The sequence below is a fragment of the Tachyglossus aculeatus genome, chromosome X2 (assembly GCF_015852505.1).
Source record: "Tachyglossus aculeatus isolate mTacAcu1 chromosome X2, mTacAcu1.pri, whole genome shotgun sequence".
In the NCBI taxonomy this organism is placed as follows: Eukaryota; Metazoa; Chordata; class Mammalia; order Monotremata; family Tachyglossidae; genus Tachyglossus; species Tachyglossus aculeatus.
The window spans coordinates 7,959,714-7,983,296 of NC_052100.1; the positions used below are offsets into that span (position 1 = coordinate 7,959,714).

The 23,583-nt window shown below is 42.3% G+C and overlaps 1 protein-coding gene across 5 annotated transcripts in view; it reads right to left on the bottom strand.

The window, feature by feature from the left end:
* Window positions 1-23,583, bottom strand: part of DOCK3 (dedicator of cytokinesis 3) — a 477,519-nt gene that overhangs the window by 129,431 nt on the left and 324,505 nt on the right. For all 5 annotated transcript variants that reach the window (XM_038770866.1, XM_038770865.1, XM_038770864.1 and 2 more), the window contains exons 13-14: window positions 7,280-7,368; window positions 1,708-1,833 (exon numbers count right to left, since the gene is read on the bottom strand). In XM_038770866.1, coding sequence (XP_038626794.1) covers window positions 1,708-1,833; window positions 7,280-7,368 — 215 coding nt within the window. The remainder of the gene's footprint in view (window positions 1-1,707; window positions 1,834-7,279; window positions 7,369-23,583) is intronic.

The following is a 23,583-nucleotide window of genomic DNA, read 5'->3' on the forward strand; positions in this document are numbered from 1 at the left end:
AGCTATGTAGTGGCTATGCCTCCAAACGTCTAATGTACAGTTCTAAATGTGTGAGACGTCATCATTTTAGTGCTGGCAAGACACACTTTTTAGTCAGTGTGGCCAGGAACCATGAAGCTTCTTACTTTCAACTCCCCCGGGAGCTTTGATGGTGACCTATATCATCTTTGCTACTTGGGTCTTTTCCATTGAATGGACACTAGTTGTCAGGTCAAAATGCAAGATAGTTTAAACATGTCCATCACTCCCTCCTAGCAACTCAATGAGACAAATGCATTTTCATTTAGAATTTGAAGTAAAAAGAAAACTAATCAACCTGTTGGTCAACCACTTATTTTTTTCAAATATTCGATTGGATCTCCCTGGTACTTGTCAAAAAGCATCCAAGGGTCAGCGGTGCTTACAACTGGGATGCTGGTTTCTGGTTTCTTTAATTGCTTTTTCACTCTCCCCTCAGCCATTCACCCTCACTGCACTCAATCACTACTGTACTGCATGGTTGCATTCCAAACTGTTGAGGCAATAAAGTGGTGATATTTCACAGTGTGATTAGAATATCCTGGGGAAAGAGGCCAGAGAGAAGCAATAAACCCTGAAAAAATCCGTATAAAGTTATAAAGACATTTTTGTCGAGGATGGGCCCAATCTTTGTAAAATCAAAGGAAACAAAACAAAAACTAGAAAATTGAGAGGATTAGCAAATTAAGGGATTGGGACCAGTTCGTTCCTCAGGAAAAAGGTACCCACTTAATAAAACTCCCCCAGCTGGCATTTTCTTGGTTGGCTCAGCTAAGAAGCCAAGTATTACCTAAGTATGGATCACCCTGCCAGAGACCATTGAGAAAAAAGTTTGTGATGCTGCTACTTCTTCCTCTTTCTCCAGCCCCATCAGTCAGGCACTTCTCCCAAGTCCTAAATTGCTTTAAATATTTCACATGAATGGACAATGGACTGAATCAAGTTCTCTCAAGGCAAATGGACACTTTCCCTTCTGGCCTGCACTAGGGACCTGACTGAGGTATCAAGCAGCCTGTTCTATAGTTCCGTGTTTCAGTGAAGATAGGCTCACAGCAGCTAAAATAAGTTAAAAAAAATCACTTGTATGGACCTGAAAATTGAATTGGATGGTTAATGAGATCAGCATGTGTACATTTTAAACAGACTCAGTATCTGTTCGGGTATTTACCTGCACAGACGTACAGTATTTTTAATATAGACGGCCCAAATATCACATTTTAACACATTACTTTTTCTTTTCTTGTGCCCCTGTGGTTTTTAAAAACTACTTTTATTTAACTTAGAAAAAGTCAACTGCTGTCCCCCTAAAAAAACAAAAAAAACAACCCTCAGGATCATGCACAGCATCTCTCCTTCAGGGCCCTCTGGTCAGGTAATAGAAAGGGTGTGAAAATACATCTGGTGGATTCTGAAAAGGATACTCCTTTCCTGGAGACTTCACAGATCAGAAAACCCATTTGTTGTGTCTGCCAATGTGGCACTTCTGAATATTATATTTGCACTACTTTGAGAAAAGAACACATCCTCTATATTTAGTGCCAGTGTGATCTGCTGCAATCTGGGACTGGCTATCTGACTCTGAATGCAAATGTCTCGGTGCTGCTCTACTGATTAGCCTTAGCTGAAACCACAGCCTTAGCAGACGAATGAATGGCTTTGACAGGATCTAAGCGGAGCAGCTCTGCCTACCTGGCATGATGACATCTGGGAACCCCAATTTTCGGGTTACTGAGACTCCCCTGTTAAAGATCATTGGGTTTTCCCTTCGAATCTGTTCCATGTCCCCACGAAGCAGCTGCAGAGAAATGATCAGACCTGCAAGATACAAATGTCCTTACTTTTTCCATCATAACTATACCTCAATTCATACAGTTGTTAGTACTGCATTCTCATGGTTCAATGGTACAAGTACAATTTTCAGGACATTTTACAGATGAGATAACAGGCACAGAGAAGTGAAGTGACTTGCCTAAGGTCACACAGTTGACAAGTGGCAGAGCTGGGATTAGCAGCAGCACATGTCCCTCTCAACTTTTAGAGAAGCAGTGTGGCTCAGTGGAAAGAGACCAGGCTTTGGAGTCAGAGGTCATGGGTTCAAATCCCAGCTCCACCAATTGTCAGCTGTGTGACTTTGGGCAAGTCACTTAACTTCTCTGTGCCTCAGTTACCTCATCTGTAAAATGGGGATTAAGACTGTGAGCCCCCCGTGGGACAACCTGATCACCTTGTAACCTCCCCAGCACTTAGAACAGTGCTTTGCACATAGTAAGCACTTAATAAATGCCATTATTATATTATTATTAGAACCCATGAACCCCAAGCCCATGCTCTTTCCACTGAGCCATGCTGCTTCTCTAAACGTTGAGAGGGACACGTGCTGCCGCTATTTGAGTTCTTCCTGGGATGGAGCAAGGGTCTATGGGAGTCCCAGTGGCACGGAAGAGCTGGCAAGCAAGTGGCAGAAAGCAGGTGATACAGGAGAGGAGGTGGTGGTGCGTGGCAGTGGCAAGAGATAGCCGGGGCAAGGGCTTGGGCCACTGATAGGGCCACAAGCCGCATTACAAGTGAAGAAGAGCCGCAGTTTGGCCACCCTTGAAAGAATTAATAAATTTCCACTGAATCAGTGATTATTAGAACATGATCTACCCAAAACCAGGTGGCTCGTGGCTTTTCCTGAAATGACTGGGTTGTGTTTAACTTTTATGTCTACATCTTCTAAGATTGAGAAGGTCCAGAGAAGACTCAAGGGATGGAACAAAGGATCTATTAGGAAATGATAAATGAGCCCGCATTGCTTAGCCTGGGGAAAAGAAGGGTAAAAGGAATGACATTGTGAATATGAAAGGTTAATTACAAGGAAGACACTGACCAGTTGATTTTTATGTCTCAGAGGACAGAACAAGAAGAATTGGGTTTATTTTAAAGCAAGAGCGAGTTCAATAAGATTTAAGGAAATTTACCTAATTATAGGGGTAATTAAATACTAGGACAGATTATCAAGGAGAGTGGGAACTCTGCCCAAGGAGATTTTTTAAAAAATAGGATGAGCAGCCAAATGAATCAGATGTTTTAGGAGGAAACCTTTCTGAGTCAGAGAACTGGAATGGCTGGCCTCTTGAGGTTCCTTCCAGTTCTATGAGCCTCAGATAAAAGAAGCTTCTTGTGGGCAAAGTGGCTACCAACTCTGTTGCACTATACTCTCTCAAGCACTTAGTTCAGTGCTTTCAACACAGTAAGCACTCAATAAATACCACTAATTGATTACTACCTCCATTGTGTGCTCCAAAGCGCTTAGTACAGTGCTCTGCACACACTACATGTTCAAAAAATGACTACTGAACGATGGCCATTTTTCGGGATTTCCTAGTGATGACTGGTTGGCATGGCTTTGTTTGACACCTTCATGAATGACCTGGAAGAGGGAATGGGAAGTGAAATTTCCAAGTTTGCAGGTGACTCTAAGATCTTCCGGGTGTTGAAATGCTACGAAGATGGGGACAAATCAATTATCCAACCAACTTTGCAAACTCTTTGCCCCAGGCTAATCTGTGCAAAAATCTACTGCATTTCACTTAGTTTTAGGACTATGCTTCCCTATGTCTTTAAATCACTGAATTCTGTCCTACTTCCTTGTACCTGTTTCCTTTTAGTTCATCATACAGTGGTTGCTTGGGGTTCCTCAATAAATGAGTCCTGAGAAATTACAATTATCATCAAGAAGGTTTATAGTGTTATGACGCTACAAATGAACATCTGTTTAAGTGACCAAAGGAGCTGGCCCCTAGCCAGGGATATAGACTAGAGAAGGTGTTTGCATTAAAAAATATATATTGATATATCGGTACACTATGTACCTTATCAATCCTGCTGGGATAGTAGTATGAGAGTGCTGCCTTTTCCTTTACTAGTGCTGCCCCTTTTCATGGTTTTACAATATTTTAATTAGTACTTTTACTGCAGAACATTCTGAAGACTTACAGCAATGGGCTCCATTTAATAAATCAAACAAGTAAATAAGGCCAAAGACAGAAATAAACATAAAGGGCATTTTACCAAAAGTCTAGTGGTATTTCTGGTCCATTTTAAGCCTTATTTTTATTGTTTCTTGTTTTTAGTTTAGTCCTGGTAGGTGGTTTATTATCCTAGAATATTTACTAAATCAATCTTGGAATGAGAAGTGTAGTCAAATTGTCTAAAGCCTTTTGGAATTGTGCCTAAGATCAAAAAGCTCTATGTAGTCAGACATGCCAATGCCAGGATACTACTAGGCATTTAAACAGAAAATATATTTATCAAAACATGTGCCAGTAAAACTGGTAATTTACTAATTAATAATTTAGTTTGTATATGATGCTTACATTGCAGTATTTAAACAAAACCAAACATGCCTTCCTGAATGTTTATATTATTTTCAGCCTTTGCTACAGAACAGTGCTCCAGATACTCCCACACATACATTTATATTTATAAAACAAAAATAACTATCACCAGGCACACTTTTCTACATGAAAACATAAGTAATGGCATTACTAGGTCAATCCATCTATCAATTACTGCACATTTACTCTGTGTAGAGCACTGTATACAATGCTTGGGTGAGTATAATGGAGTAAGTAGACATGATCTTAGGTCCTCAAGGACCTAAGAATCTAATGGGAGAGAAAGGTATTAAAATACATTACAGGCAACCATTTGTAAGGATATGTACATAAGCACTGTTGGGGTGAGGGGTGGGGTGAGTACCCAGTGCTTAGAACAATGCTTGGCACATAGTAAGTGCTTAACAAATACCATCATCATTATTATTACCTAAGTACTTGGGGGAAAGTACTTGAGTGCAGAAGTGATGCTGTAGGGAGGGAAATAGGGGCGAGTAGAGGAGATGGGAGTTTAATTAGGGAAGGTTCCCTGGAGGAGATGTGATTTTAGTAGGGTATTGAAAGTCAGGGGAAATAGTGGTCTGTCAGACGTGATGGGTAAGGGCGTGAGAAGAGGGTCAATGGTGAGAGAGATGACAGTAAGAGGAGTGAAGTGTGCTGGCTAGGTTGTAGTGGGAGAGGAGCGAGGATAAATAGGAGGGAGAGAGCTGTTTGAATGCTTTAAAGCCAATGGTGAAGAGCTTCTGCTTGATGTGGAGATGAATGGGTAACTACTGAAGGTTTCTGAGGAGGGAAGACAGAATGATACTTTAGTAGGGTGAAGTGGGGACTGGGTGGGGGAGGAGGTGGAGGCTGGAATCAGGGAGATCAGCGAGGACAGTAGTCAAGATGCAGTACTCAAGACAGGATGGGACAAGTACTTGATCAGTTGTCTATCCAGTTCAGTATTCTGTCTCAGACAGAAGCATGCTGGTTTTACAGTATTCGTTAAGCCCATCTCATAATTACCAAAGTACTTAACTGTCTAAAGAATAAGGAGGAAGATGAAATCACTGCCCAAGAAATATGGTAATAAATGGCTTATTTGTGAAAAGTGATTAAAACCAGGAACTTGCTTTCCTGAAAATTCAATATGATTATAAGATGATAGAAATATTCACAGATTTCAACTAATATTTCCTGACTTGATTAGAAAACTACTGTGCATCCAAATTAAAGATTAAATTTTGCTAATATGTACATTTGCATCAGGCCTTGGTAGAGATAATTAGCTAACGTAAATGGGCTGATCTTTTTTAAAAAATTGTAGATTAAAGTTGAATTGCTTTCTATTTGGGTCCTAGAGTCATTGACATTGTCAGATCTATCACTAAAACTCATTAGTGGCATTTCTTTGCTTATGAGACTTAAATTGGGCAGTACCATAAATAGAAATGACTTTGAACATTTGTTTATATAAAGTAAGCAGTTCTGTGAAGAATAAAAATCAACTCAACATGTGAGGAATCCAACAACCCAATTACTTAGCCCGGATAAATAAAAAACAATAATTTAAAATCAATCTAGGGACAGTATAAAAACTGCTATGGTACAAATAGTTTCATAGGAATATACATGAAAAAACTGAGAAGAAATCTTTCCATTTCATTTATTCAGAGTGTGGTACCCAGATTTGGCCTTAGTACTTAAAAAAAAACAACCTGGAAAAAACTGAAGAAAACTGAAGTGGGGTCACGAAGAAGGACAAAAATTAATGAAGGGATGGAAAAAAGGTCCTATAAGAAAAGGGGGAAGCAGCATGGTGTATTGGATAGAGCATGGGCCTGGGAGTCAGAAGGTCATGGGTTCTTATCCCAACTCAGCCACTTGTTTGCTGTGTGACCTGGGGCAAGTCACTTCATATCTCTGGGCCTCAGTTACCCCATCTGTAAAATGGGGATTGAGACTGTGAGCCCCACGTGGGACAGGGACTGTGTCCAACCCGATTTGCTTGTACCTACCCCAGCGCTTAGTACAGTGCCTGGCACATAGTAAGCGCTTAACAAATACCATTAAAAAAAAGGTTTAGGGAAAGTGATGCTGCTTAGCCTAAGGAAGAGAAGGCTTAACATGCATCTAGAATACAAAAGGTTGTATGAGAAGGATATGACCACTGAGGACCAAACAAGAGAAGCAGTATGGCCGAGGGGATAGAGCACAGGCCTGGAAGTCAGAAGGACCTGGTTTCTACTCCCAGCTCTGCCACAGGTCTGCTGCATGACCTTGGGCCAGTCACTTAACCTCTCTGTGCCTCAGTTCACCTCATCTGCAAAATGGGGATTAAGACTGAGAGTCCCAGGTGGGAGGGGCATGGACTGTGTTCAACTTGTTCAGCTTGTATCTACCCCAGCTCTTAGTACAGTGACTGGCTCATAGTAAGCGCTTAACAAATACCATAAAAAGGGGAATTTAAGTTAAAGCAACTAAGATTTTGGTTGGGCATAAGGGAGCTCTTCACTATCAGAGTGACAAGGCACGGCAAACAAAGGAGTTCATTCAAGAGTTTCATCCTTGGAGCTGTTTAAAAACAGACTAGACACCCATCTTTCCTGGAATGTTAGACATTCAACTGTCTCGAGGCAGGTGAACTTGACCAGGTGACCTCTTAAAAGCCCTTCTGGTTTTATGATTCTATGGACAAACACACTGGTTAGTGAGGATTAGGGACGACTCAAACGACTGAGTGGTGCAAACATTCATGGGGATTTTCACTGAAATGGCCAGGTGAACACATTAGTCCTCGTAGCTGCTGTGTCATTAACGGTTTGGGGAGTCTTCATTTTGGGGTCGGTTTGTGCAAAACTCTACTGAAAGGGATTCCCATCAAGAAAAACAACAATTACCATAGTTGGAGCTGGGTGCTGTGTACTTGGTACTGGACTTGCGGATGATATTCTCATGAACCTGATACCACTCATTTTCATTGTTGCACCTGAAATATAATGACAATATATTACTGCCTGTGACTGCACGAGACAAGTGTATTTTTTGAAAAATCCTTCTTGGAGCTTGAATCTCTCTGGGGAAACTGAATGCTAGTGGGGAGTATAGCATGCAGATATCAATGTTTTTGGAGACACAAAACAGTAGTTATGAATCCATCCTAAGTCCCCTAAATGCCTGAGATGTAGCTTGAAACAGCCTGAGATTTCAGGTTTTTTCAGAACCCAGCCCTTTTAACCCACCCTTCTGCTAACCAGGGTTTCCTCTCACAATTCTCAGTTCTTGAAGTGCAGGGGCAGGGTGAATTAGAAGTGCAGAGCTACGGGCAATCCTGAGCAGTAGCTGTCAATCACCTTAGTCCTGGGCCAATTAAGAGGCATGAAGGGGTAGCAATCGAATGACAAAAATACTCTGTCCTCACAAGTCCGATCTACGTTTTTCACTGTTCCTATGCTGAATTAAGCCCCAAAATACAAATATCCCTGATGTTAACTGAAAAACACAGCAATATTGTTAACTCTAAACACAGGAGGATCCTGTTAAATTTTTCAACCAAGCCTTGCCATATAGTTTTCTTTGAGGCACAGAAAAAACTCTAAACTGGACATGACAGAAATTATGGTGGGCCAGTGAAACATTCTGTGAGAGGAAAAAGTAATAAAGCCACTTCTCCCATCTTCCAAAACAGACCTCCTTGAGGATTTCTAATATTTCTTCTAAAATACTCTTGGAAGAGGGTTTTCCCTTCTTGGAATAGGGTAGATTTGCAGAAATCTTGCCAAAGAGAGCCCCTAGAGATTTCACCCCTGAAATTCCTGCCACTCTTCAATGGCTTTTCAGATAAGCACCTCCAAATGACCAGGGGATCATCGAGGGGGAGGGAAGGGCCAGCCAGCTAACCCTGCCTCCAGAGGGCTGATAGTTGGTAACAGAGAGCAGCTTTTCTGCCTTCCCTCCATATTCTATTTCCCAAGGTAACATTAGTAGTTGAAGTAAGAGATTCTGACAGCCTTCATAGTACCTTCAACAACTGATACATAAAATGTCTCCAATTGTCACACCAGTCAATACACCAGAGTATATTACAGATGTTAACAATACTGGAAATAGATTTACCTTTCTGTCATTCTTCTTGTTAGGCTTAGATTAGGAGTGATTTGGTCTAAATGCAAGTAAGCTGCAGAGCATGAGCAACAGTGTATACAAGGGGTAGCAGCCAAGTCTCAAGAACCAAACTGAAAATGTAACATGGCCAAGAGACACAAATCAAAAAGGATTTCTTTAACGGGAATGGCGAGCAGGTGTTCCGGAGAGGGGGTGGTGAGTGGCCATGGAGAGCCATATACTCCATCCCCAGCCCAGCTCCGAAGGGGGTGCCGCCACATAACAGATAACAAAGCAGGTGTTACCCGGCTTTTCAACATGAACTACACGGCAAAGGAAGAAGAGCTGTATGTGGCTCACAAGCCTCAGTTTCCATGCCACCCTCACCCCCAGTCTATAATTTGAGTCTGGAAGGCTTCCAGTAGATTCTGCTCATGCTGAAAAATTGGGCAGTTAAAGCAAACATACTGATCACCATTCAGCTCTGATTTCGGATTCCAACAAAATGGTACCCAATTCTTATTTTTTAAAACCTCAAATTGAAATGTGCCTCCCAGAGCTCTGTAACCTTACAAGAGGTACATGAAGAAGATATCTTAGGCGCTTTGATGGGGTATTTGAGAAGCAGCATGGCTCAGTGGAAAGAGCATGGGCTCGGGAGTCAGAGGTCATGGGTTCTAATCCCGGCTCCGCCACTTGTCAGCTGTGTGACTTTGGGCAAGTCACTTAACTTCTCTGTGCCTCTGTTCCCTCATATGTAAAATGGGGCTTAAGACTGTGAGCCCCACGTGGGACAACCTTGATTACCTTGTATCCCCTCAGCGCTTAGAACAGTGCTTGGCACATAGTAAGCACTTAACAAATACCAACATTATTATTATTATTATTTCTAGAGCACGTGAAAGAAGTTTAGATTGGTTCTCAGCTAATTTCTTCCTAATCATTATAAGCATGTAGGTCTAAGCCAACTCCTCCTTTCAGAACACACAAAATTAACCAAAAATTGATCACATCAGCTATTTGAACCCAGTCTTCATACTTCTTTCAAGAGGACTGCCTAGCTAGATTGCAGTTTAGATCCCAGTGACATGCAGGCCAGTGATATGCAGGTCTGGATCAATATCCCTTCAAATCTGCCAGACCACAATTCTCCAGAAATACCACCTCTAACAGGAGGTTCTTCCTGATTAATTTTTCTTCTCCCCAGGTCATATCCTCCAACTGCCACTTGGCAATTATGCACGGTCAGCCATTTTGTGGTATCCATGGTACTTATTGAGCTACATATTCTACTATTTAAGCACTTAAAGATTTACATATCCATCTTTTCATCCTTCTCCTCCTATCTGTAAATTTTCTGGGGTCAGTCTCCCCTGTTAGCCTGAAAACTTCTTGAGGGCGGGTAGTAGGGCCTCTACCTTGACTGTAGATCCCTCTAGACTGTAAGCTTATTGTGGGCAGGGATTATGTCTGTTTAATGTTGTACTGTACTCTCCCAAGCACTTAGTACAGTGCTCTACACACAGTAAGCGCTTGACAAATATGAATGTACTTGTATTGAATGAACTGTACTCTCCTAAGCACTGTGTTCCCTGTACACAACAGACACTCAAATACCAGTGACTGATTGAAGGTCACCTAGGCCTCCAGGTTGGGGCTGTGGTGGATCCTCAGGTCAAGATTTGTTTTTCTTGAAGCTTGTGTCTGTCCTTTCTCCTGAGTACATTTTCCTCAATGACACCAGTAAAGCTACTTTTAGCCCTGGCACAATGGTGAATCATGGAAGTGAGAGCAAAGGTGGGTAAATGCTGTCGAGGTGGCAGAAGGCTTTGGGCTGCAGATCAGTTGGCTCAACGAATAATGCAGATATGGTTGGGATGATACCCAATCCTCAAGGAGCTGGTGAAAAGCGCTTTCTCATTTAGCTTCAGTCCCGGTGGACTGTAACATATGCTGAACCCATTTATAGGCATAAATGGCCACTGGGAGCTTTTTACAAAGTTGGAATTCTATAGGTCTTTGACAATTAGGCTTGTGCTTCAACTCCACCATGATGTTTTCTACCCTGCCTCTAATTTTTAGTTTCCATAGTTTTCTCAAACTTTCTGAAAGTTGCCCAGGCCTTTCCCCTCTCTGGCTTGAATTTACGTCTTGAGAATTCATCATCAATCAAGAGGAGGAAAGGTTTCTTATGGAATCTCTTAAAATGATGAGATTCTCTTCTTACCCATGAACTGTGAGAATTAACAGCCCGGAAGCTATGTATGGCAAAGGCAAGGGAATCAAACTTCTACCCTACTGCGTTCCCTCATTTGTCTACCTTTCTTGAAGTAGCTGTCAGGCCCAGGAATGAGAGAAGACATCAAGAAAATGAAAGCCGGTCATTATTCTACAAGAACTATTTTCTTGTTTAAATCATTTTACTTTGTCTCTTTGTTCTTTTTAAAGGGGACCTGATTTAGGCAAAATTATACTGGGACTGTCAAGATAACTTTTTTCTTTTTCTAAACGTTCATATGCATGATTTGGCAGGACAGGATATTTGAATTCTCCAAATGGACATTAGTCAATTCCTCCAGCTCAAACATTACTAACTCAGGCACTGTCAAAGGAAATGAAACACTGCCAGATCTGTGTTAACTAACAAGCTGACAACTCCTAAGGAAGTGGACAGTATCAGAGGCATACTGATAGAAAGCCATTTTAATGTCAGGGAATCAGAAGCCATAAGCTTATGGAAGAATAAACAAGGGTGGAAAAATTGAAAAAAATAATAACTCTACCCAAGGAGGTTGGGAGCAATGGAACAGCTAACTGGATAGGTTGAGTTCCCTCAAGAATTTTACTTTAAGCACATCTGCCAGAATGCCCAAATCAATTCAATTTAATATAGCCAGTTTAGTAGAGTACCTAGGGGAAATCACCTTGCTTCCTCCTATGTTACCTCGCTGATTTCCTATTACAGCCCAGGACACTCATTTTTCTCCTTTAATGCCCAACATACTCGCTGTTGACCCCCATCATCCACATCCTGCCTCTGTCCTGGAACCCCCGCCCCTTCAAATTTGACAGACCACTACTCTCCCCACCTTCAAAGCCTTATAAAAATCACATTTCCTCCAAGAGGCCTTCCCCAACTAAACCCTCATTTCTCTTACTCCCTCACCTTTGCACTTTTTTTAATGGTATTTGTTAAGCGCTTACCAAGTGCCAGGCACTGTACTAAGCAGTGGGGTAGATACAAACTAGTCAGGTTGGACACAGCCCATGTCTCAAACAGGGCTCACAGTCTTCAACCCCATTTTATAGATGAGGTAACTGAAGCACAGAGAAGTTAAGTGGCTTGTCCACAGCAGACAAGTGGCAGAGGCAGAATTAGAACCCAGGCCCTTCTGACTCCCAGGTCTGTGCTTTACCCATTAGACCACGCTGCTTCCCACACTGCTTGCATTTGGATTTCTACCCTTTATTCACCCCACCTTCGGCCTCACGACACTTTTGTACATATCCATAATTTATTTTACCATTTGTCCCACCGTGGACTGCTCAATTCAGGAGTATTTGCTTATCGACTCTATTCCCTTATCCTGACAAGCCACAAAAATCCCCACCCCCCAAATCCACAAATGACCAGCACCAACAGTGCACAGTAACGACCTAGGTCTCTCCCCAAAGTGTCTAGAAAAGCAACATATTTTTAGTCTGTGTAAAAGGTTAAAGATCTTAAAAATTCACCCAAATATGAAACCATTTTTCTGTCCTCTGAGAGAAATATCCTGTGGCTACAGCTTTAATTGGTCAGTAATCAGTAATTATCTCCATGAGAATTGTATTACACTGAATTTTTCTTTCTGAGTGATGAGCTTCAGAAAGTTTCTTCTTTGCTCTCATTTTCTCTCCAATTTGAATTGCTTTTTGCTGAATCTATTCAAGACTGCTCATACTTCAAACTCTCTAACAACAATATTTTTGATGTTTTAACTGCTTTTCTTTTTTAATGATCAAAATAAACACTCACTTTCAAAGTATCTCTCAAGACCTTGTAGATCTTAAGAGGAGGTTTAGGTAAGGAGAGTCTTAATACTATCCTTAAAAGACCCCAAATTTCTCTCTGTCCTCTTGTTTGCTTCTTTTAGACTGTGAACCCACTGTTGGGTAGGGACTGTCTCTATATGTTGCCAACTTGCACTTCCCAAGTGCTTAGTACAGTGCTCTGCACACAGTAAGCGCTCAATAAATATGATTGATTGATATTATAGTATATTCTGTTCATCTAAAACACAGGTGTTTCATTTCTGACAAATCCCGTGTTAAGGAAAACTTGCACTACTTGTCCCAAGCCCGTGCTCATTCCACTGAGCCACACTGCTTCTCTACATTTTAAAATTAACTCAGTAAGGTACAGGACAGCTATGTGTATTTCGGATGAAATGACTCCCGTTCAAATGACAGGTCTGTTGTCAAAATCCTCAACACGACCTTCATTAGACGGAAAAGTCGCCACCCCACAGCTAATTAAAGCTCTCCCCGCCCCATCATCATGTTATTGCTATGTCCCCTCCCCCGACCCCTTTCAGTTGCAAACTAAAGAGCAAATGGATTTAAATAACCTGTTAAAGGTGTGGATTGGCTCAAGCGTTAAATGAACTAGACTCTAGGGTATTAGCTTTTATTTTTCATCCATTTATTATTCCCTCACATCTCATTACAGCGATAAATTGTTTTATGTTGATATTTTGCATGGGGTTTATAAATGTTCCAGTCTGAATAATAAACCCAAGCTTTTCCAGCCAAATTAAAACTAAAATCTGTTTTGCACTCTGCAGCTCCTAACACAGTTTCTCGGTGTTGTGCCCATTTCACTGCAAGTTTTGGTGTGCAATCAAAGAAATACAGATAAAAGAGTCACGCTGATTTCAAACTCTGTTAGAAATGAATCAATGATTTCCTATCAACAAGGCCAAAGACAAAGAGCAAACTTCTTAGAAAGGAGAGAGAAATGGATTGTCTTAGTAATTTGCACCCAAATCCCCCCCCCCCCCGCCACCATTTCCCCCCTTCACTGCCTCCACGACCCTGGCTATGTGATATTTTTTTCCTTTCTGTTTTCCTTCCACCCCATCCCACCCTATGCTGTTGTTTAGCACAGTTGATTACACTAAACATGACAAGAAGAAACCCCCCTGAAAGTGATAATTGCTTTGATAAAACGTTTGGGAATGGGTTACACTTGAAAATTAGTCTCTCAGGACAGTTAACAAAATTCAGCTCCATTATCAAGGTGCTACTCAACAAAGCTTTCTTATATTCTTCAAAATGTCCATTGTTTCTCCTTAGACTGTGAACCCCATGTGGGACAGGGACTGTGTCCAACCTGACTAACCCAAATGCTTAGGGCAGTGCTGGCCACTAGTTGTAAGTAAGTGCTTACAACTAAGTAAGTTGTAAGTGCTTAACAAGTGCCATAAGATATAATATATACAGTCATATCTCAATTCTCTGCCATCTGCTGAGATTGAGATGTTATGCCTAATGCCCAGCCTTTTCCCTCCTAAGCAAGTCTCTGAGTTACAATGATTCACAGTAAACATTACTCCAGCACCTGGGCTGTGAACAAGCAACTGGTTTTTACCTGGGAGAGGTTTACCAATAATAATAATTGTGGTATATGTTAAGTGCTATGTACCAAGCACTGTACTAAATGCTGGGAGTACTTACAAGATAATCAGGTTGGACAAAAAGTGCCTGTCCCACACGGGGCTCACTGTCTAAGTAGGAGGGAGAGCAAGTAATAATAATAATAATTATGCTATTTGCTATGCACTTACTGTGTGCCAAGCACTGTTCTAAACTCTGAGGCAGATACAGGGTAATCAGGTTGTCCCACGTGGGGTTCACAGTTTTAATCCCCATTTTACAGATGAAGTAATTGAAGCACAGAGAAGTTAAGTGGCTTGCCCAAGGTCACATAATAATAATAATAATAATAATAATAATGGCATTTATTAAGCACTTACTATGTGCAAAGCACTGTTCTAAGTGCTGACAAGTGGAGGAGCCAGGATTAGAACCCACATCTTCTGACTCCCAAATTCGTGCTCTTTCTTAATCCCCATTTTACAGATGAGAAAATTAAGGTCCAGAGAAATTAAGTGATGTACCCAAGGTCACACAGGAGACAAGTGGTGGAGCTGGGATTAGAACCCAGGTCCTCTGACTCCCAGTCCTCTTTCATTGAGAGAAGCATTGAAGCAATTTGGGAAGTAGCATGGCTTAGTAGAAAGACCATGGGCCTGAGAGTCAGGGGACCTGGGTTCTATCAATCAATCAATCATATTTAATGAGCGCTTACTGTGTGCAGAGCACAACAATATAACACACATATTCCCTGCCCACAACGAGTTTACAGTCTAGAGGGGGAGACAGACATGAATATAAACTAGGGATATGCACATAATTGCTGTAGGGCTGGGGATGGAGGTGTAGCAAGTCAGGGCGATGCAGAAGGGAGTGGGAAAAGAGGAAACGAGGGCATAGTCAGGGAAGGCCTCTTGGAGGAGATGTGCCATCAATAAGGCTTTAAAGATGGGGCGAGTCATTGTCAGATATGAAGAGGGAGGGCGTTCCAAGCCAGAGGCAGGACGTGGGCGAGAGGTCAGAGGCAAGATGGAGGCACAGTGAGAAGGTTAGCATTTAGAGGAACGAAGTGTGTGGGCTGGGTTGGAGTAGGAGAGGGCTGGGAGATGGACCGCTTTAAAGCCGATGGTAAGGAGTTTTGGTTTGATGCGGAGATGGATGGGCAACCAATGAAGGTTTGTGAGGAGTGGGGAAATGTAGACTGAAAGTTTTAGTAAAAAAAAAAATGATCCGGGCAGTAGAGTGAAGTTTGGACTAAAGAGGGGAGAGACAGGAGGCTGGGCGGTCAGCAAGGAGGCTGATACAGTAGGGGGATCAAGGAGGGGTAGGATAAGTGCTTAGATTGACGTGGTAGCGGTTTGGATGGAGTAGAAAGGTCAATTTAGCCATGTTGTGAAGGTTGAACCGACAGGATTTAGTGATACATTGAATATATGGGTTGAATGAGAGAGACGAGTCAAGGATAATGCCAAGGTAACGGGCTAGTCAGATAGAAAGGATGGTGATGCTGTCTACAGTGATGGGAAAGTCAGGGGGAGGGCAGGTTTTGGGTGTGAAGATAAGGAGCTCTGTTTCAGACACATTAAATTTGGGGTGGCAGCAGGACATTCAAGTAGAGATGTCTTGAGACTGCAGAGAGGCTCTGCTACTTGCCTGCTGTGTGACTTTGGGCAAGTCACTTAACTGCTCTGTGCCTCAGTTTCTTCCTTTCTCATGTGACAAAAAATACCTGTTCTCCTTCCTACCTAGACTTTCAGTTTCTTGTGGGGCAAGGGCTTTGCCCGACCTGATTATCTTCTATCTACCCCAGTGCTTAGTGCAGTGCTTGGCACATAGTAATCATAGTAAATGATATCACTATTATTATTATTATCATTATTATTATTCAAGGCTTTACTGTCAGGGAAAACTTGGAGTGTGTGGTCACAGCTCTTGCTGAGGCCAGACAAAAGTGAAATATATCATGATGGGCACACTCTTTGCCTATATGCTATAAAATTTTTTTTAAAAAAACACGGTATTCTGAAAATGATTTTAATGAAAACAAAGGAAAAATGGGAGTACTATGGAACATGGAACATTTTTGAAAACTGTAGGAGTATTAAAAAAGACTGCAGTTGAAAGGCAAGATGAGGAAATAGGAGCTACAGAGGAAAAGATGGTATGAGAAATTCCCCCAAGAATAATGCAGAAAATGGAGAAGGAAAACAAAACCAAAGCAATGAATATAAATATGGGTAAGATTTAAAGAAAGTAATAAAAAGTTGAAAACTGTATGAGATCAGAAGAAAGTGAAATAATAGAAATGATTAGTTGTAGGAATGCCTACTTCCATTTTCATAGTTTTACAGAAAGTAGTATTAAATAGTGTTTTTATTATTAAAATAAACCCCTTCATGTTTTTATGAGCAGTGATATTTTATCATCTTTTCAAAATAATTTCACTACAAAATCAAGGCTTTGAGAACAATCTTATTGTGTCACAAGTATTTACCAGCATTGGGGAAAGGACTGAAAATGCCTGAAAAAAACCCCTACAATTATTTTTGTATAAAGGTTCTTTTTTCGAACATCATTTAACATACACGGTTACCAAGGGTTTTCATCATTCAACCACCTAGAATTCCTTTTGGCACTGCTTTCCAGTCAAGAAATGTTTGTTTTTCTTACACTCTCTGATTCTTGCCATTTCATCAATTTTTCTACCAGTCAACTATAGAACATTAATTCCAACTCTATACTCTTTTGATGTAATTATTGCATTTTTTTACAGCCCAAATGAATTATGCATTTTTATCTGACTGAAATGATCATTTCTCTCTTTTCTGCATAAGAAAATAAGTAATAGCATTCCAGGTCGAACCAAAGGGCAATCGAAGGCTAGTCTTTGATGACCAGAACTGGCACCAAAGTATGTGCAGAAGAACAGTTTTGCTTTTTCAAGATCCATACTCCTCTGATACCCCTACCTTTTTTCATTCATTCATTCAATCGTATTTATTGAGTGCTTACTGTGTGCAGAGCACTGTACTAAGCGCTTGGGATGTACAAGTTGGCAACATATAGAGACGGTCCCTACCCAACAGTGGGCTCACAGTCTAGAAGGGGGAGACAGAGAACAAAACAAAACATATTAACAAAATAAAATAAATAGAATATGTACAAGTAAAATAGAGTAATAAATACACACAAACATATATACAGGTGCTGTGGGGAAGGGAAGGAGGTAAGGCGGGGGGGATGGAGAGGGGGAAGAGGAGGAGAGGAGGAGAGGGAAGAGGGGGCTCAGTCTGGGAAGGCCTCCTGGAGGAGGTGAGCTCTCAGTAGGGCCTCAAAGGGAGGAAGAGAGCTAGCTTGGCGGATGTGGGGAGGGAGGGCATTCCAGGCCAGGGGGATGACGTGGGCCGGGGGGTTGACGGCAGGACAGGCAAGAATGAGGCACGGTGAGGAGATTAGCTGCAGAGGAGTGGAGGGTTCGGGCTGGGCTATAAAAGGAGAGAAGGGAGGTGAGGTAGGAGGGGGCGAGGTGATGGAGAGCCTTGAAGCCGAGGGTGAGGAGTTTCTGCCTGATGCGTAGGTTGATTGGTAACCACTGGAGATTTTTGAGGAGGGGAGTAACATGCCCAGAGCGTTTCTGGACAAAGACAATCCGGGCAGCGGCGTGAAGTATGGATTGAAGTGGGGAGAGACAGGAGGATGGGAGATTGGAGTGGAGGCTGATACAGTAGTCCAGACGGGATAGGATGAGAGCTTGAACGAGCAGGGTAGCGGTTTGGAGGGAGAGGAAAGGGCGGATCTTGGCAATGCTGTGGAGGTGAGACCGACAGGTTTTGGTGACGGCTTGGATGTGAGGGGTGAACGAGAGAGCGGAGTCGAAGATGACACCAAAGTTGCGGGCTTGTGAGACGGGAAGGATGGTAGTGCCGTCAACAGTGATGGGAAAGTCAGGGAGAGGGCAGGGTTTGGGAGGGAAGACAAGGAGTTCAGTCTTGGCCATGCTGAGTAATAACCAATCATGGATAACCAATAACCAATGAATAACAAATCATGGATTTGCCATTCAGTCATTTGATAGAATTTGAGTGCCTACTGTGGGCAGAACACTGTACTAGGCACTGGAGAAGAGTACAAAGACGACAATTCCAACATAGTACCTGTCCCATAGGAGTAGTCCTCTAGACGGCAAGCTCCTTGAGGAAAGGGATCACGTCTACCTAACTCTACTGTATTATCCCAAGTGCTTAGTACAGTGCTGTGCACTCAGTAATAATAATAATAATAATAATAATAATAATAATAATGATGATGGCATTTGTTAAGCCCTTACTATGTGCAAAGCACTGTTCTAAGCGCTGGGGAGGTTACAAGGTGATCAGGTTGTCCCCTGGGGGACTCACAGTCTTCATCCCCATTTTACAGATAAGGGAACTGAGGCACAGAGAAGTTAAGTGACTTGCCCAAAGTCACACAGCTGACAATTGGCAGTCGGGATTCGAACCCATGACCTCTGACTCCAAAGCCCGTGCTCTTTCCACTGAGCCACGCTGCTTCTCACTCAATAAATGCCACTGATTGATTGGGTGCACAATCTAAGAATATGGTTGGGAGGGTTGTTGGTGACAGATACATGAAACATCCCTGAATCTAATTTCTTTATGAGCAGTCTAAATTCATTTTTTTTCCATTTTACACTCACTTTTCCTTTTAGTAATTTATGTCAAATTTTTATAAACTCTCCTTGTACCTGTTGATATTTTCTGCCTCCGTGTCTTCCTGGGGTGACGAATTTCATATGCTTTACCACCCACTAGGCTGTTCAGACTGAGGGTGGGTGTGTATGTGCTTGTGTGACTGGCAAAAGAATACTGCTGTTTGCCTTAGCGGAAAATAGAGAACGATGGCAACATTTCTCATCTGTTGGCTAAGGCATGAAATTCAGTACAATACATCTAGCTCAGCCCTTGTTAACACCTGAAAGGAATGCCAAACTGAGAGAACACACACAAATCCTGTCCTCCCCATCACTGTAGACAACACCACTATCCTCCTAGTCTCACAAACCCATAACCTTGGCATTATTCTTGAGTCAGCTCTCTTATTCAACGCATATGTTCAATCTGTCACCAAATCCTGATTGATTGTCTCAGGGGAGCTGTGATGATTTGGGGAAGGAGGGAGTTCCAAACCGGGGAAACAGTGTGAGCGAGGAGATGGAGGTGGGAAGAGTCAAGAGTGAGGGGCCGCTAGACGGTAGGCACTCTAATAAAATACTGGTTTTGAACTGGTTGATGAACTCAAAGCCAGTGTGCTTGTCTGGCATTTAGAAACTACTCAGAGCCAGTGGGATTCCTTCCTTAGAACAAAGGGATCTTGGCTAAATACTAAACATGACAAAGGACAGACTAAGGATATAACCCTGGTGTGTGTGGGTGAGGGTGTGAGTATGTAAGCTGAATTAGTTCATTTTGGGGGTGGGAGGAGGGGACTCAAATGATTGTTATAAATTCTGCAGCTCCCTGCTATTCAAGTTCCCACAGCAATCAAACCTTATTTAACCCCACCTATGACAACCGCCTACTGAGAGTATTAAGGATTGGCATTGGTCATGTAGTCTTTTACTGCTAAGAGAAAAAGAGTTTCATTATATATTGAACCTACCATCTCCCGGTTGGAATGGGTTCTTAGATGGGTACCCCTAAACTCTGATGTGGTTCAACAGGTAACAGCTCTCTCCATCTTCAAAGCCTCTCTGAAATCACACCTCCTCCCAGAGGTCTTATCACAATCATCATTCTCTGCTGATTTTCTTTTCTCCCCAGGTTACAGTCTCCCCTCCCCGCACATTGCCACCTCAGCACTTCTATGATAATTATTCATTCAATCGTATTTATTGAGCGCTTACTGTGTGCACAGCACACAGTATTATTATAACTGTAGTATTTGTTAAGTGCTTACTATGTGCTAAGTATTGTACTAGCACTGGGGTAGATACAGGATGATGCTCCTGGCATTGTGATCTTATCCCTGTGTATGGGAGGGGGGGGGGTGGCTAACCTTTGCTCAACTGACATTGTGAGCTTATAAAGATCCTTAGTGAGATGATGTGTTTGGCAGTTGGTCTGGCATGATCTTCCAAGTTGCCTCTTGGTGTTCTAATCACCCAGAATTGATAACAATCAATCAGTAGCAATTGTTGAGTGCCTACTGTGTGCAGAGTACTGTACTAAGCAGTTGGGATAATACAGTCAGAAGACATGACCCCTGCCCACATGGAGCTTACAGGTGAGTAGGGGAGACAGACACAAAATTATGATCACATTTTTTGAGTGTCGCTTCCATGGGACATTAAATGTTTGTCCTGCCCTCTTTGCTTAAGTGTGGCTCCTTTCAGTTCACCATAAGGTCTTAAAATCAACCTATCATTCTAATGGAAAAGTTGGATGCATTTTAGAGAGGTTCCCATGCACCACATCTGCAGCTATTATCCAGATGGCAAGCTGCTTAAATTCTTACAGAATTCACTGCTAAACTGACACTAAAAATACCACACAGGGAAAAGCGTTGATTTGCTTGCTTATCATTGCAGGAGCCCAGTCTCCTGACAAGTCTAATCAAAACAACAATGTTTCATGTTGTACGGTAGGTGGCTGCTGAGGATGAAACTGCCAAGCGTTAGGTGTTTGAACTGGCAAAGGTGTCCAACGCTTTTACTTGCCTTCAAGACAAGCAACTGGCAGAGCCAGGATTAGAACCCAGATCCTCAGACTCCCAGGCCCGTGCTCTTGCTAGTAGGCCATGTTTCTTACCTGAATTACAAATAAGGGAAGCAACCAAGTATAAGGATTTGTACATGAGTGCAATCCACCAAAATTTGCCCCCCATCCACCTTCAAAATAAAAATATGCACCCCATTTGATACCATGAGTAGACCTGAAGCCTTCTGCTTCTTGACAGCATGACTGGTCATGGTTAGAGCTGGGGGTTTCCTTTTTCATCCAGTTCCCATCACTAGTGGGGCATCGCAGGGATGACCCAATCCCATTCAATTTACTCTACACAGCCATGCTGGAGGATGCACCAAGTTCTTAGAAAGCACTTCCAATTCAACAGGCTATGAACATAAGTCATAGTCCTAGAGACTCCCTTTCAGAGTAGACAGCACTATCCTAGAGGTACAGTCCCAAGGAGACATGCAAATGTTTGTAAGTGAGGCTCTATGGGCTGCTGAGAAGTGTATCTGCTTGCACCACGGAAGCCATACACAATACCAAAAATCTATACTGGCAGCCAAGAGCTAAAGGCCTTTACAGAGTTCTGATACCTAGGCCACACATGGCCCAACGATGCAACAATAGACAAGGAAGTAGTTTATGAAGCCTAGAGCCCACAGAGACCCACATCCACCAACTTGAACAGTTCCATAGGTATAACTATGGGCTACAGACAACATCAAATGGCAAGAGTGGGTCATAAACAACAGAGTCCAGGAATCAAATCAGTTTCCTAACATTGAAGTTAGGCTCACTTTAACAGTTTTGCTCGGTGGGGCACATGAGGAAAATGGATGACAGCAGGATACTCAAATAGCTGCTAAGCAGTAAGTTGAACTTGGGCAACCTAAAGCAAGGGGGAGAGAGGAAACACTCTAACGTTATGGTAAAATAAAGTCTCCATCAATATAGCATCTCAGCTGAAAATCTGGAGACAACTGTGGCAAAGTCACAAAGCAAGTTGCGCTGCATTCAAGGAATGCCAAGGCTTCTACAGGATTGGGAGACAATGAGTCAAAAGCAAATACAGTGTTAGGCTTTACCAACAAAAATGGTGTCACAACAAAACAGTATTTTTGTGGGGGCACAGGGCAGTTGGCATTTGGGTCTTTCACTGGCCTCTTCAACCCCCCAGATCTCATCTTTGGCATCAAGGATCATTTCACATATGTTCAGAAAGAGCCTGCGCAAACATCTGGGAATCACAACCCTTCCTTTCTAGGCTTATATTTCTAGAAGCAGTGTATTCTTCCTGGCAATAACAGTGGTGGTGGCCATTCATAATTGGAGCAAAGGCAATACCTTCACACACTGGCAGATGACATTTTCTTCATAACTTTGTGTCTCTATGAAATAAAATCTCTGATTTAAAGCTCAAGGGATGAGAGAAAATAGACTGCATTAATGGTTTCAGATTAATTTCTTTGAATTAAAGAATGATAGACCATCAAAGTGACTGGGAAATAGAAATTGCTTGAATGAAGCATTTCCTTTAATAAACTGATATTGCCTTAATGATGGTTTAGTATATGGGTTCACTCAATCAAAAATATTGATTAAGCCCCTATTGTGGGCAGAACAAGACATGAAGCACTTGGGAGAGTACAATGAAATTAGAAGACAAAACCCCTGCCTTCAAGGAGTTTATGAGCTAGTGGAGGTGTAAGGGGAGGAAATTCACGGAATCATTTATAGGTAGGAAAAATGGCTATGTAAATACATAAGTGGTATGGATGGGTGTGAATAATGCCTAAGTGGGTGCAGTGGGGCAGAAGAGCTGAACTAGTAGTAGGGAGGAAAGAAGCTTACAAGCTGAGGTGCTAAAGGGAGAAGCGAATGGATAAGCAGGAGAGTGAAAGCTGATGGAGTGCCTTAAAGCCGATGCTCAGGAGCTTCTATTTGATGCAGAGAGGAAGGGGCAACCGTTGGAGGTTTTTGAGGAGTGCAGAATGATGTTTTAGAAAAATGACCTGGGAAGCAGAGGGAAAAACAGCCTGGAGAGGGGGAAGACAGGAGGCAGAGAGATCAGACAGGTTAGTCAAGCTGGGATACAAGTACCAGGACCATTTTGGTGACTGCTTGGATGGAGAGGAAGGGGCAGATTCTGGAAATGTAGTGGAGGAAGAACTAAAGAGATCTGGTGACACATTCAATATGGAGTTTGACAGAGAGAAAGGGAGTCAAAGATAATGCCAAAGTTGTGGGAAACAGGTATAGGGAGGATGAGGGTGTTATCAACTATGATGGGGGGGTTGGTAGTGGACACAGTTTGGGAGGAAAGATGGGTTCAGTTTTAGACACATTGAGCTTGAGGTGCTGGCAGGACAGCCACATAGAGATGTCCTGAAGGAACACTTGCAGAGAGGAGAGAGGTCAGCCCTAGCGAGGTAGACTTAGGAGTTATCTCCATAGAGGTGGAGTTGAAGGCTTGGGAGTGGAAATTCAGAAGAGAAGGGGATCCAGAACAGAGTCCTGAGGAACCCAGCAAGGGGTGGAGAGGAAGGGCCAGTAAAGGAGACAGAAATCTGATTTATCCATACACCTCTGCCAAGAATCTAGAGATTTGAGTCCCCTTTCCAAATTGTGGCTGAAGTAACTTCCACTACATAAAACCACAACACACTGCAGTTCTTAATTAGGCACCTTCTATCGTCAAATAAACTATGTTGGTATGCCTGACAGAACAAAATAGC